The sequence below is a fragment of the Mustela lutreola genome, chromosome 16 (assembly GCF_030435805.1).
Source record: "Mustela lutreola isolate mMusLut2 chromosome 16, mMusLut2.pri, whole genome shotgun sequence".
NCBI lineage: Eukaryota > Metazoa > Chordata > Mammalia > Carnivora > Mustelidae > Mustela > Mustela lutreola.
Window position 1 is genome coordinate 29448832 of NC_081305.1, and position 15860 is coordinate 29464691.

General features: G+C 39.6%; 1 protein-coding gene across 4 annotated transcripts in view; it reads right to left on the reverse strand.

Moving 5' to 3' along the window:
- Positions 1–15860, reverse strand: part of FTO (FTO alpha-ketoglutarate dependent dioxygenase) — a 373670-nt gene that overhangs the window by 255557 nt on the left and 102253 nt on the right. For all 4 annotated transcript variants that reach the window (XM_059152155.1, XM_059152156.1, XM_059152154.1 and 1 more), the window contains one exon: positions 10488–10565. In XM_059152155.1, coding sequence (XP_059008138.1) covers positions 10488–10565 — 78 coding nt within the window. The remainder of the gene's footprint in view (positions 1–10487; positions 10566–15860) is intronic.

A 15860-nucleotide genomic window follows, 5' to 3' on the forward strand; every position in this document is an offset into this window, starting at 1 on the left:
GGAAGATGGGGGGGGGACACAACAGAGCCTGCCAGGATATTCTTGGGAAGAGGAGGATGCTGTAGGACACGGGGTCATGAACTACAGGAGCAAAATCCTTGAGCGGCCAAAGCAGGAGTCTCCCAAGGCAAGTATGTGAATAAATCATGTGGGGTTCGTGTGACCACCCACCAGAGGTGGTGGGGAGAAGATAGCAGAACTGTTTTGTTTTTGACCTAAAGAAAAAAAAAATCAAGCTTTACTAAAATATGTGTACATATATGTGCGATATATACACACACATACACACATTTAATATATACAGACACATACACATGTCAATTATAAAACAGACACAAGGAAACAGATAATACATCTATTTTATGGAGAACTATCGGTAGAATGCTGGAGTCACTTCATATCCCCTTGGGAAACCTGCTGTGTACATTTCTTCCCATCTACATTCAGTGATGTGAAGACGGTAGCCTGAAATCGGCCATGAAGAAGTATTTATATCACAGACATCAGGAAACACTCAAAATCGAGGCTGGTTTATTTCTTCCCAAACAGCCCATTTTTAAACACTTAGTAGGATACCACTGTATACGCTTCACATTTGTTACTGACAGGACTATATGATCAAAAACCATTTGGATCAGAAGAAAGATATTTCCTACATTGGAATAAACTGGAAGGAGAGGGGTGGTTCAGCGGGTTAAGTAAGCCTCTGCCTTCGGCTCAGGTCATGATCTCAATCCTAGGATGGAGCCCCGCATCGGGCTCTCTGCTCAGCAGGGAGCCTGCTTCCCCCTCTCTCTCTGCCAGCCTCTCTGTCTACTTGTGATATCTCTCTGTAAAATAAATAAATAAAAATCTTTTAAAAAAAATAAATAAATATAAATAAATAAATTAATTAACATCTAAATTCACAGAGGACTGTAAACTTGGTAATAGGCAAACAGGTAAAAGTTTCAGGGAGTTTTTAGAGGGATAGAGAGAGGAGCACTCCAATTTTTCGCAGTGAAAATGCAAAACAAATCACTAGCTAAGAATGTGTGCTGGTCACATGAACTGCTTGCCAGACAGTTCTGGACTCCTCTGCCATCACTCAGCTTTTTGGACGCAATGTGGGGAATTACGCTTCCTAGCCCCCTCATGTTGGATGAAACATGTGACTATTTGTGTCCAGAAAAATGATGGCTATCGCTTCGTTGCCAGTACCACACCCTCTGAAACGCTCTTCTTGGCTAGTCACCAGCTGGTAGCTACATAGATCTCCAAGTTACTACTTTCATGGGTGGCGATTCTCTGCCAACCCACAAATGATATGTAGAATGAGGAAAAAATAGCGCAGGGGGAAGATTTGAGGGATGTCTGTTACTACAGCATTATCTAGCCCATTCTGCCTGCTCCAGAATGCAGGAAATAGAAAGGACGCGGGACGTCTATGCACGCGGAAGAAAAATGAAGTCATCAAGGCTGCATATGGAAAAATGATCTTACTAGGAAAGCGCAGTAGGATTGCCTTGCTTCTCAGAGTGACTATCTGAGATGTGTGATCATAAATTTAAAGTGACAGAGAGGAGAGTTATGCGGCACACCACTATGAATGGCCATTGGGACTGTCAGGGAAGCATTTAGGATTTATAGCTTCTATACTCGTTTATCCCATTTGAAAAATAAAAAGAGAAATATCCTACTTCCTGTTTATGCCGCTCATGAAGAGAGCAATGTCATCTATTTAGCAGCAATGGAATATTCTGGAGCCATGAGCAGTAACTCTAATTCTATCACTAAACTGGTTATTCTCTGAGCAAGTCCCTGAGGCCTCAGCACACCTAAAGCACGTCTAACCGATGGCAGTGGTTAAGAAGAAAATGTCTCCATACTTCCTTAACGATTCTGGGGTTCTTTAAATAATCCTCAGTATAAAATATTAATGAAAAGTAAGATAATTCCCAAGAACTTTATTTGGGAATGCACTCCCTCTGGGACTGAAAAGAGGAAGACTGGAGATAATACAGATAGACACACACACGCACACACACACACACACACACACACACACTCCTACACACAGCTTACAGTCATCATTCCCTATACAGAGGGGCAGGAGACTGTGGTAGATGGATTTAACACAGGGGAATAACAACTCGAAGGACCTGGGAAATTCACATAGCCGTATGAGCATCACATGTAAATACCTTGACATTAAAAAGAACATTCTAAAAATAAAACAATAATAATGACATGGGAAAGTATCCCCGCCCTCCCTGTTTTTTTTTTAACTGATCTTTGAAGTGCCTTCCCCTCTGACCACAAGGGCCTCTTTTCCCACAGGCCTCAAGAGGCCAGCATTCAGCACCTCTCCTTTCAGGACAGGCTCTTCCTCCCAAATCTATACCTGCCAGGCCCTTCTCATCCTCCGGGCCGCTTTCTCAAAGAATCCTTCCCTGCACTGCCCTCCTCAAATACGTATCCCCCATTATCATGCATCACACACGTCTCATTTCTCTTTCACAGCACTTCTCAATCTGTAAGTACATATTTCTTTGAACTATTATTTGTTTAATCATCTGTCCCACAAGACTGAATCTCCCAGGAGGAGGACATGGTAGCAATTTTATTCTTCACTATATCCCCAAGCCCTTGGCTGGCCCAAATATAAATGCTCAGACTTGTTTCTAAGAGTAAGAGAATAAAAAAGTATCTAAGATGATAGAAAACAGATTAGTGAGGGTCTGGGCTGGGAATGGGAAAGAAAGCCAACAAATGCAAAAGAGGCAGGAGGGATTTTTTGGGGGTTTGGAAATATTCTAAAACTACTGTGGTGGTGGTTGCACAACTCTACAAATTTACCAAAAACTACTGAACTGTATAATCTTAAAAGGTGAATTTTATGGTATGTAAACTGTACATAAAGACAGCTCACCACTAAACTGTTTTTAAAAGATTGATACATTTGAATGTACAAAATTTTAAACTTTTGCATAAAAAGAATTATAAAATAAGAAGGCAAACACTAACTGGAAAAAACTATTTGCAATTTAGATGGCAAAAATGGTCTTAATATTCTTAATAAAGAACCTTTCCAAATTTAAATATATATATAAATAGATAAATATATATATGTATACACACACACATACATAATACATATCAATAGAGAAATTCACATAAATTAACGGAGAAGACTCCTAAATATAGAAAAAATGTACTGCACTGAAGTCAGGAAAAAATGTAAATTAACATAATTGGTATTAAATTGCATTTAATTTAGTCTGCCTATAAAATTTGCAAAAAAAAAATTTTATCATAGTAATACACATTGCTGGTGAGGCAAAATCAAATATTCTGATAGTCTACAATTAGGAATGCAAATTATTGCAACCTGGCTTACGGCTAGTTGGACAAAATTCACCAGAACCTAAGTATGCGCATATCTTTCAATCCAGTTATCCTACTTCTAAGAATTTATCACAGGGAAATAGAGAAATGTACCAAGATTACAAGGACATTCGTCATACTTTTTTTTTATAATAATTAAGAGCTAAAAACCACAGAAATGTCCAACAGGGGATTAGAGGTAAAATGGTACATTCATGGGATGGAATACTAAAGTAACAAACTTTAGAAAAATTTATGCACTGTTCTGTGAAAAATGTAAATAACGAAGTACTACTAAACAAGAAATTAGTAACCAGATATTGAGACAACAGGATCTCAGCTTGAAGTGAAAACAAATTGCAGATAAATACAGAAAAGAAAACTGGGGGGAAAAAATATGGTCATGAGTTTATAGTGGTTATCTCTGGGTGGCAAACTTGGGCATAATTTTAATTTTCTTTTTTAGCCATCTATGTATTTTTCAAATGTGCTGAAGTAAATATAAAAAGCTTTTTAAATTAGAAAATCAGGGGGAAAAAAGAAAGAAAGTCAGGGAAAAGATGTTGCATTCAAAACTTCTTAATTTCCATTACATTTCTTACATTTGCCAGGAGATTCTTTTCGATGACCCTGAATTTTCAAAATGTTTCAATATTAACTTCTGGTTCTAATTTAAATCTCATTTGTAATGCTGCTGAATGCTCTAGGAAATTATGATTTTAACACAAGAAATACAAATAATAAGAACTGGTGAATTTGGTCACTATCTCAAAAAAAAAAAAAAAAAGAAAAGAAAAGAAAATCCTCCATCCTAAATGCCCACTCTAATTATTTAGCAAGTAATTAGACTAATGCCTGATCCCTAAAAGTACCATGTAGTACTTCTTTAAAGAGAACTACAAGTAACTCTGGAAAAGAGCTGAACGTTAAATAATTGAATATTAATTCATTCTGGCAAACAAGTAAGTTCCCTTTCCATTTTAGACAGGTACATTTAAAACAGCAGATATCATACAAGAAATTGGAACGGCTGCTGGCAGATTTTCTAATATGTCAGAATTTTTTTGTTGTTGAATTCCATTCAAGTTTTGCCAAGTATAGAGTCATGCAATTGTATTAATAGTTGTCTGGTCACCTAATATATCTTTTGAGATCTACAAAATGTTTCATGATCTAAGTGAAGATTTTTAATAAGCAGTTGGAAAGGTATTTTAGATACAAACCACCAACACGCCAGGCCTTTCTTGATGGCCAAAACATGTGGAATGCTAGGTTTTCTGGAGAATAAGCTTTATTTTCCACCTATGTTAAGCCATTATATAAAAATTCTACTGCTTCTGCTCTCATATCAAGGGATGGTTCTGAAAGAATTTCACCATACAGAGAGGACAGACATGTTGCTAAATGGATAAGAGACCAGTTATACAGGACTCATCTAAATGAGACCAGTGGAACTCAACTCTCAGTAGAGTGAAATTAAATTTAAAATCTTCAACTGACTTGGGAAATGTACTTCATTTAAAAAGTGTTGTGAATGCTGTGAAGCCTGATGATTCATGGACCTGTACCTCTGAGGCAAATAATATATTATATGTTAATGTAAGTGAACAAAAAACAAACAAAGTATTGTGATATCAAGGGACTCTATTTCTAGTCTGGCTGTTAATAGATTTCGCTGGTAAATGGTATACATTAACAGTCATAACATTTTCTATACAATTTTCATTGTAACATGCTTATGTCTTGGTAGCCATCCCAAGACAAGTGGGCTGGATACATCTGGCCTAACCAGCCAACCTTTTGCTGCCTGATGCCAAGCTGTCTCCAAAGCAGGCTCTCCAGTCTGAGGTCACTCTACCCACCCTGCTACAGCTACCACAGCTGAGTCTTGGGATAACATGTAGTTTGCTACAAAGTTACCCACAGATGTCTGCTCGTTCATTCACTCACTCAGCAGTTTTGTTTTGTTTTGTTTTGTTTTTTTAAAGTAGGCTTGATCCCCAGCATGGAGCCCAGTGTCGGGGGGTTGAACTCATGACCCTGAGATCTAGACCGAAGCTGAAATCAAGAGTCCGGACACTTAACCGACTGAGCTCCGCAGGTGCCCCAATCCAGTGGTTCATTTTTTTGTTTATTTAAAATGTACTGAATATCTGTTCCCTACGAGATACTGCATTAAGTGCCATAAATACAATGTTTAAAAACAAGGTAGCTCCTGTTTCAAGGCATCTCATAATTTAACAGTACAAATAAAATTTAAAACCAGTAGCTAAAGAAAGACTTATCACGAGGGAAGTATGAAAACACTATTGTGGGAGTAGGGAATAAAGGAGCAGGAAGGGAATCTGGAAAATTCTCATGTATTCAATATGTATTTATTGAGCATATACTATTTGCAAAGCATGAGGCGCTGCAAACACAGAAGAGAACGAAACTCTGATATGCTCTCCAGGAGCTCATATTCATGTATATGGTATAAAAATATATAGGATATATGGGGCTCATCAAATCCATAGTATTTTATAAATTTATTATCGACTTATTTATTTAGTAAAATAGTCTTTAGATTATGATAAGGGTTATGGAATATAAGAAATCCCAGATAGGTAGGATAAGAATGCCAGTGGTGATGTTCCCGCTTCACACGGGCTAGTCGGAGAGGGCCTTTGATAAGATGACTTCCAAGCAGAGAAATTCAAGAAATGAAGATACAAAAGCCCCGTGGATACCTTGGGCAGGGGAGAGTCCCAGGCAAAGGGAACATTCAGTGCAAAGGACCGGGGGGGGGGGGGGGGGGAGGCGGGTGGAGAGGGGTGGGGGGGGGCAGCAGTGTGCTTGCCTGCTGCTCAGGGTGGCGAGAGGAGGCGCGACAAAGGCAGGGAGCGAGCTGGGAGAAGCAGTGGGGAACCAGCTCTTCCTGTGCTTTGTGGGTAAATGGAAGTCCTCGGCTTTTACTCTGAACACGATGGGAAGCCCTTTTGAGCAATAAAGAAGAATAAGCTGATGAAGGTTTCAGAAAGAGCACTGCAACAGACACTGTGAGGAAACAGACAGAAGGCTTTGCAAACATCTCAGGAAGAGACGATGGGAGCTCTGGCCACAGGGTAGATGCCAGAGGTGCAGGGAGGTGGCTGCATTTTGAATATATTCTGAAAATAAAACAGGTGGCATTTGCCAGTATCTTCACCAAAGTGGTCATATATCAGCAATGTCTTCAAGGGTGAGTAGATGCTGGCCAGACAGAAGAGGGGACGAGGGTGCTCCACGCCCAGGCAATAACATGCACAAAGGCATGGAAGGATGAAAGATAGGAGCAGACCCAGGATGTAGCAAGACACTCCGCAGGATAGTCTATGGTCGCTCTCCATGTTAGGCAATGGGTAGAGATGAGACAGAGAGGTAGTCTAGGGTCACACGGTCAGTGGCCTTAGAGGTCACGTTGAGGAGGGTGAACTCTACCTTACAGGTAAGAGGGACTGAGCAAAATTTATAAAGTAAGAAGTGACAAGTCAAACAAATTAAGAGGAACACAATATTGATGGTAATGGAGAGGGCACAAGGACCACCAGGTAGAACAGGAAAACTGTGCTGGTCTAAGATGATAAATGAGGGCCTGAATGAAAAGAAGAAACACTCTGAGGGCTTATGAAAAGGCAGACCTGCCAGGGTCCGGCACCTGAATGAGGGATGAAGCAATGGAAGGGGAAGACAGCAGGATTTCTTGTTCAGTAAACAGCACAAGGAAGGTTGCCCCTGGAGAAGAGAATGAACAGCAGGAGATCCTAGAAAATGGATCCTCACCAAAATGTGACTCAGAACTTGTCACACCTGTGCTCCAAACCGTCTCACAGCTTCTCGTGTCATTCAGAGTCACAGCCGACATACTAGGCAAAGACGGCAAGTTCCCATTATCATCGGGCCACGGCTCTCTGACCTCATCCCTTCTGTTCTCAACTCTCTCGCTTTGCTCCAGGCGTGTTGGCCTTGGGGGCTCCTCTTCAGATACCTCCGGGGCTCTGCTCTTCCCTACGTCCAGAACATTCTTCTTACAAGCATCTACAAAAGCGAGCAGTGCCAGAACAACACAGTGCGTGGAAAGTACACAGTAATCGAAAGCAAGGGGGCATACTGAGGAGAGAGGCGTTTTCTCTGGATGCGAGAGGTAGCACTTATAGATCTGGAAGCCCAGATCTATAAGTTCCTCATTTCTTTGTGCTCTGTGGTGAACATACAGAAGTTCTCTCTACTTTCTATTTCGGGTTTGTTGTTGTTTCATTATTTTCTCCATGGTCTTATCAGATGAAACCAAAAAATGCCTCTGAAGGTGTTCTGAATTTGAGCATGGTATTCTGGGAGGCACACAACAGAGCAGAAAGAGCAGGGGCCTTCAGAGTCCCTGCTTGGACAAGCAGAGGTGGGCTTGGGCCACCTCTGCTGCTCAGACACAGAGCTTTGTGTGGATCTAAAAGAAATTTCTAGAAGAGGAAGATCATACCTACCTCGAACACTGAAAGCCTAAAGAAGAGCAGTGACCGAATGAACATTTGTGGCATAAATGCACAAGCGAGTTGCGAGGACTGAACTCCACACTGTAAGGGTCAACACACACACCCAAAAAGGAAGCTGCGAAAAAGTCTTGCTTTCGTGCCTGGCAGCTGGATGGGCATTCCTGTGGCCAGGGCCTGTTTAAGGGACCCCGAGTCAATCCAAACTTTCTATTTATTCATGTCATTAAAAAAGTATTTTCACTTTGTCTTTCAAGAGAATAGATTTCCTTTACTAAAGGTCTCTTGAAACACTAACCCTTATTACAAGATGCACTTAAAGGGATTAGATACTGGTATCAGACTTGTTGTGGGTCTTGGAAAGGTAAAAGAACAGCCTTGATAGTTGTTGTTGGCCTTTGAGTTTGCTTCTATCCCCCGGTGTAGGACTGGCTCTGCGCACGGTGGCTGATAACCTCTGTGTTTAATTCTTCATGTACTACCACTACTTGCACCCTACCAAAGCCAAAAGGCTCAGAAGCTGCTTTACAACGGTATGTGCAACCACGTACCAGATGGCTTCTATCTATAAAAATAGTAATAAGGATTTAAGAACTGATCATATTTTGTGGGCTTATTTAAGGGTCCTTCAGATAACTGTTTTTGTTTTGTTTTTCTGACTACCAAGAATACATGTTCATTTAAGACAATTTGGAAAAACAGAAAAGCTCAAAAGAGAAAACCCTACCATGCTGGCATACGACATTTCTGTATATACCCTGCAAACCTTGCCCGATGCCACCTCCCTGGGGAAGAGGGATGTGTGTATAAAATCAAAATTAAAAGCATACAAAACATTATTACATAACTTGGTTTTTAAATTAACAAATGTATGCATTAATTCACGCACCCATCCAAGGAAATTAATGCAACACCCACCAGCCACCTACCTGCCAGGCGCTAAACAAAGCACAGAGCATGGGGGAGACAAGCGTAAAAATAAAATCACAGAGATAATAAAGGCGCATGTAAAGTGCTACGGATGCACACAAGAGGGAGCAGAGACAAGTCTCCACACTGCGGAGGTGTCAGGGACATCCTACAAGAGGTGACACATTGCTCACGGGTAACAGTTCACCAAGGGAGGGAGGAGGCGAGGCAGCAGAGGATATAGCATGAAGGCCCAAAATAGGAGACTGCCTGGCTAGTCTGAGCTCCTGCCAAAGACCAGTGCAGGTAACAAGATGAAAGAGTTGGGGACATAAGACTAGAAAGGCAAGAGCCAGGCAAGGAGCAGCCCCTGCCAGGTTTGAAGCAGGGGGGTGACATGGTCAGATTTATGTCTTGGTTGGAAAATGGGCTATAGCTCTAAGGATTAAGAAAGAGGGACAAAAAGGAGAAACCAGAGCAATCCAGAAAAGGACTGATCCAGTGAAAGACGCGTCCTGGAACTGAGAGTAAACTGGAGGTCCAGGGACCTGAATGCTAGATGGATGAACTTCTTCGTTCCTGTCTCCCTCCCACGGTTACCGAGAATCATCATATACAAGTGCCTGCTAGGTGCTGGAGAAACAAAGATGAGGGGCGCAATTCTTATCCCCAAGAGCTTACATTCTGGTAGGAAAGAATAGATGAATGTGGACTATTAGTGCCCACCCAACATGCCTTCCCCTCCGTTCTTGGATTCCAATTTCCCTGTGGGGAACCATCCATATCCAACTCACAGTCCATGCAGTTTGAGTGGACATGGTCCTACCCGAACTTAGCTCCACAAGGGGGTGCATGAACGAGACTGGGCAAATGGGAGTCTATCTCACACTCCTGAACGCAATGACTGGTTCAGGAATAGGCACAGGATTCTAACCAAAGATCACTCCCAGGAAAATCAGATGGAACCAGAAAAAAAGAAATGGCTACCTTCTTCTAAGATCCCATGTGCTTAAGACCACATACCCCTTGGGCTGTCAGACTCCTCCTAGGTACGCTAGCAGGTCAGAGCCTAGCCAGCATGGAGTCACACAGGGGAGAGCCAAACCACAACACAGAGAAAAGCAGGGATCCAGATGATATCCTTTGAGAAGTTGGACTCAGCCCTGTACTCCTAGATATCTAAGTTAAAGGAAGTCAATAAAATTCCCCTTTTGCTACAATCAGTTTGTTGAGGTTTTTACCACTACTTCAGGGAAAGAGACTTCGAACTCCATAACTGCAATACAATGTGATAGTCATGACAGAGGTATTTACAAGGTCCAAGTAGCACAGAAGAGAGTGTGGCCGATTCTACTTTAGGTAAAGTAAGTTAAGGAAACTTTCACAAAGAAGGTAATGTGTAAGTGAAGCCTTAGCCATCTGGCAATGAGGGAAGGGGCAAAAGGATATTCTGTGCAAAAGAAACAGAACGGAGTGGGGGTAAGAAAGTAGAAGCAAGCATGGAAAGTTTGGGGACAAAGAAGGTAGTCTGCTGTGCCAAAGCCCTAAGTTTACAGCAGAAAACAGATCGGAAGAAACTGGGATGTGAAGAGTGAACTGGAAGCCCAAATCAGACCATTTCATTCTCATTTAACCTCTCCAGACCACAGCTGCTTCACAGATCAGAACAAATCAATACGAATTGATACAAATATGAAAAGATCTTACCTGCTGATAGAATTCATCATCCTTGGGGGTCAGATAAGGAAGCCACGTATCTTCAAGCTCTTCCAGGAGCCTCAGTTTCTGTTTAGAAATAATTATGAATATAGGTGACTGAATATAAAGTCATCAGAATATAAGACAACCCCTAATTTTTCCAGTAAGACAGTATCAAGACAAACTTAGCCAACCTGAAGGTAGAAACTTTTAGAGATAGAAATTAGCCAAATGCCTATTATAAAATGTATTAATTTAATTATATACATTTAAATTACACATTGTATAAAGCATTAATTCAGAAATAATGGTTTTATTCACTCTCATATTCCATGAACAATTTGATTCACCAATGTTGACATGTTTCTTTGACACCAGGGTCTTTTCCATCACTAGAATTACTCTTTGAGAAACCTTATACAGTTTTTCAGAGCAACCTTCCTGTCTGTATAGTCTTCTTGAGACACAGCAGTTTCTGAATGCTTCTATCACTCGAACACTGGAGATAGCAAATCAAACCACAGTATCCATTTACACAATGTCAGGATATTTGGAAGATTTATTCATCCTATAAATGTTTATTTGATACAGTATCCACTTACATGTTACTTTTTTAACGTGATCTTTCATTTCTAGAATAAGTGCTAAATCCGTGTTAAGCATCTTCGCTTCTTTTCTTTTCCAATTTTATGAAGAAACGTTTTCAAACATCCACCGCTAGCACTGTCTGAGGCCATTTCCAAGTCTCCCAGAACAGTACCATGCTGTTCAAACAAAGTGACTAAGAGAGGACCCCATATTATGAAGTTATTTCATAAAGAATCGAATATATATATGGTGATATCCTCCTTCGGAGGGATTTTTTTTCAAAGAATACCTAACGCATGTGTGTGTGTGTGTGTGTGTGTGTGTGTGTGTGTGTACTCACGACAGAGAGAGAGTGAAAGAGTCCACCTGGCATATACATGGCATTATGTGTGTGTATGTGTATGAAGACACACACTCGTAGAGGAATTATCTATATACCACAGAAAATTTCTCAAAGGGGGAAAAGACAGAAAAGGTGGAAACAACTGATTTTCAAATAAATAAAAAGACACATATTCAGGCTGTTATCAACACCTTTGTAAGAATTACAAAATGGTATGCCTTGGTGTGATTCATTGTAGCCCTGTTCTATGGGGCATGGCTTGAGGAACACAAACTGGAATTTAGCCCCCACATGCTCCAATGGACACTGTCTTTATATGAGTCAGCAACCTGCTCAACCAGATACAGGGAACCCATCACCTTCTCCTATCCCAATAAAGCAGCCTTCTTTCACAGACCTATCACAGAGTAATCCAAACTTAAATCTTTGGGCCAAACTTAAATCTTTCTGTATCTTTTTGCAAATTATCTCAAGTAAATAAAGAAAAAAGGAATAGAAATATAGCAACCGGTTGATCTAAGAGAGGCAAAACACTCGAGTTTATTCATACAGAAGTCTGATCTATTTATCTAATGAAAGCTTTCTGCTTGGACTCAAGGTATTTTCTCATCTACAATAGTAAGACTGGCTTAAAAGTTAAACTACTAATAGTTTTCCTTTATGAAGAACCTAGAATACGAACAGAAACCATTAGTTTAGATAAATTCATTGGTTAAGTGACCTATCTGTTTTCAACATCAGCTATTATTTGGGGCATAGAAAGAACTAATGATATTTTCATACATATACTTATGTATTTATACACTTCATCATAAATTTAATCAAAACTATAACGCAATTGTCACTGCGACCTCAGGAAAGCCTGTATTTTCCTATGAATCTTTTACCAGTCCTTTTTATAGGTAGAATACTTAAATGCCCCCTCACAGAATTTAACCCATTATTAAAATCCTTGAATAATTCAAATGTACATGAAAACTCAAAACTTGAAATGGCTAAGCCTTAAAAATATCACCTTAAAATAAGTAAATAAATAAATAGATAGATACCACCTGAAGATCTCTTCAGGCAAGTCTATAAGGCTAATCTGCGTATAAAAAGGAGCACAAAGGTCAACACCTCTAAGGAATTAAAGACTCTATCTTAATGAGAATAAAGAGCAAGAGACCTGTTCCACAGATCAAAATGTATCACTGGAGGCTGAAATTCTATTTATAATTAATACTTAAGCTATATCATTACAAAAACAACCTACTTCCGAGCTCAGTTGAAGTCCAGTGTATCAGACAGGCAATAAAACATTAGAACTTGGAAGGCTGTATCAAAAGGATAAAATTTTACAGGAATGTCCCTACTATAGGACAAGGAGAATATAAATGGTCTCTTTCCACTGGAAATTTTAATTCTGATACTGTGAGCATCATTATATCTACATGGCAGGCAAGAATGCGGATCCAGATGTCACTCCACCTAAAACCACACATCTGTAATCTATTCTGTGTATCAACATTCACAGCCTACAATTTTACCAATTAACTAATGGGATCAATTATAAACAATAATACTTATGGACTTAACAAGAACTTTTGGGTCATCTCCACCTTGGTGAACTCAATCAGGAATTAAGATTAGATTAAACTGGTAGTTCATGAACTCCACATAGTTCTTAAGAATTAAAATTGCTTTATAAAAAGGCAAAGTCACTTCAAGCACAACTATGGAGAAAAGTCCTCTCAGACTCTAGACTGCAAATTAGTTCAATACCAACGGACAGCAACCGACAATTCCTATCCAAATATAAATGTGTTTGCCCATTGGCTCAGAAATCCCACCTCTGAGGATTTTTTTCATTGGATATACTTGTACGATGTTCAGAAGAATGTATGTGCAAGTTTTACCCACTGGATCACTATTTGTAGGAATAAAGCTTGGAAACATACTTGAAACACTTAACTGTACACTTTAAAAGAATGAGTATTTTGGTATGTAAATGTAATCTCAACTCAACAAAAAGATTAGAGACAATGCAAGTGTCCATCCACAGAGAATAGCAAAATAAACCATGGTACATCCAATGTACAAACAATGAGATACACTGCAACGGTTAACAAGAATAAGAAAGCTTCCCTTAGCAAAAGGAAGAGCTCTCCAGAATATCTCAGGAAGTAGAAGACAAGAGACAGGCTATCTGCTTCCATGTGCATACAGAAACATAAAAGATATGTGACCACCATGGTTGCCTATGAGGTAGAGGTGGGAAATGACTGGAAAGGGGTATGGGTCAAACAAGGCTATTCAAAACATTCCCGGTGTACTATTTTCATTTTTATACAAGGTCAACAGATTGCCTATTCAACACATTACCTATTATTTTTTTTAAGATTTTATTTATTTGTTAGAGAGAGAGAGACAGAGCGTAAGCACACGCAGACAGAGTGGCAGGCTAGAGGCAGAGGGAGAAGCAGGCTCCCTGCCGAGCAAGAAGCCTGATGTGGGACTCGATCCCAGGACGCTGGGATCATGACCTGAGCCGGAGGCAGCTGCTTAACCAACTGAGCCACCCAAGCGTCCCAACACATTACCTATTATTAACAAAAATATTACTTACTAATTCTTAATGTAAAATTCAGTATAAAAATGCGGACGCCATGATTCATTACTTTGTTTTAGAAAATGGGTATCTTTGGGATATGCAGTATGTATTGGGGGAAACTCTCATAGACCAGCGCACTAAAGAGTGAAGAGGGGAAAAATAAAAAAACAACCCAGCTCTGACAACTTCTTTTGTGTCAAATGCCAACTAGTCAATAAACACACAGAACATTAAAATGCTCTCTGGAGTGGAGGTAGAAGGTGCTCAGTGTTTGACTGTCAGGTCTGGCTAACTGCTGCTCCTTGGCCTGACATACAGGTAAATCCACACAGCTGGGCCCTACCACACACTGCTCAGCTCACACACTTCTTTGCTGTCGCGCTGATGTCAAATACATCAGGCAGCTCACAAATGCCCCCACAGAAGCCAGAGAGTGCAAAACCCAAGCCTTCCCACCTAGTAGGAGGAACACATAAGGACTACGCCTCTTTCCAGAGCTCTAGCAAGGAAAGAACACACACGCACAAGACCTTAAGAAAAACACACTGCCATTCAAAACCATAAAGGATTCAAGTTGGAGACTGAACGTGAACCCTAAGCCTCTGACTTGCTGTGAGAAGTTAAGCTCTATCTGAGCTTGCCCATCTTGTCAAAGAGAGACGCAGTTTGAGAATCGTACAGTTATTATATTAAGAAGATTAGCCAGATTATGACTCTTCATAAAAGGGGAAATCTCACCTACAAATAAAATATATTTTCTTCAGTTTCTTCAGATTATGCTGCTAACTCCTCTTATTCTTTATCCTTTGTTCATTTTCCACATGATTTTTAACCTATGAATCATATTTTGTTGGGTTCAATAAAAATTTAATTTTGTTCTCTGATTCTTTTCAAAATAAGTCACAAATAAAGGCTTATGAATGTTTAGTGTAAAAACAATCACCTGATCTTCTGAGGGTTTCAAATAATAAGTGGGAAAACTGACCTAGTCCCTAAGCAGGGCATTGAGTGTAAGTAAAAAACCCCTGAGAAATGCCACAAAGATGAGTAAAAACGAAGAGCTAAGCCAAAATAAGTATAAGTATAAATAAATATAATAAGTATAAATAAATAAGTATAAATAAATATCTTATATACATGTATGCCACATTTGCTTTAAATGAAAGTGGAAAAAATAAAGTGCTTTGACCACTTCAAGAAACTCGGAATTCACTTTCCTATGCTTGCTGAAAATAATGGCACGGTGCAAATAAACAGAATTTGGAGGAAAAGAGAAGAATTTCAGTCCAGACTCATCACTTCCCACATATGTTATACAGTTTACTCATCTGTAAAACACTGTTTCAAAGAGTGCTACGAAGATTAAATAAAATCAGTTATGTATATTAGTACATTTCACAAATGATAACCTATGCAGATATTAAGGAAATGGCTTTCAACTAGGGGGTGGGGCTTGCATAACAAAGCAAGAGTTAAGAAGACAAAAGTTAGTTCTAATATCAGTTCTACCCGTCTAGATAATACAATTTGGAACTAGTCTCTCATCTCCACGTGAGGTATAAATGAACACATACAGAGATCTAAGAATAGGGCTTGGCCCATAAAAAACCCTCAATACACTCTGGCAACCACTTACTGTTATTTATTCTCTTATTCTGGATAATGAGTTTTATTTAGTATTACGAATTGTCTATAAAAGAATCTATGTGTAACCCAACAAATTACACTTTCTGCCATAAATTCATGCTACATGAGAAATTCAGATATTAATTTACCTGGGTGAGCTACAGCAAAAACATGTAAAAGCTCTCCATAAAATTTTATATATATAAAATGCCTCAATTAGCTATGCTGGTGA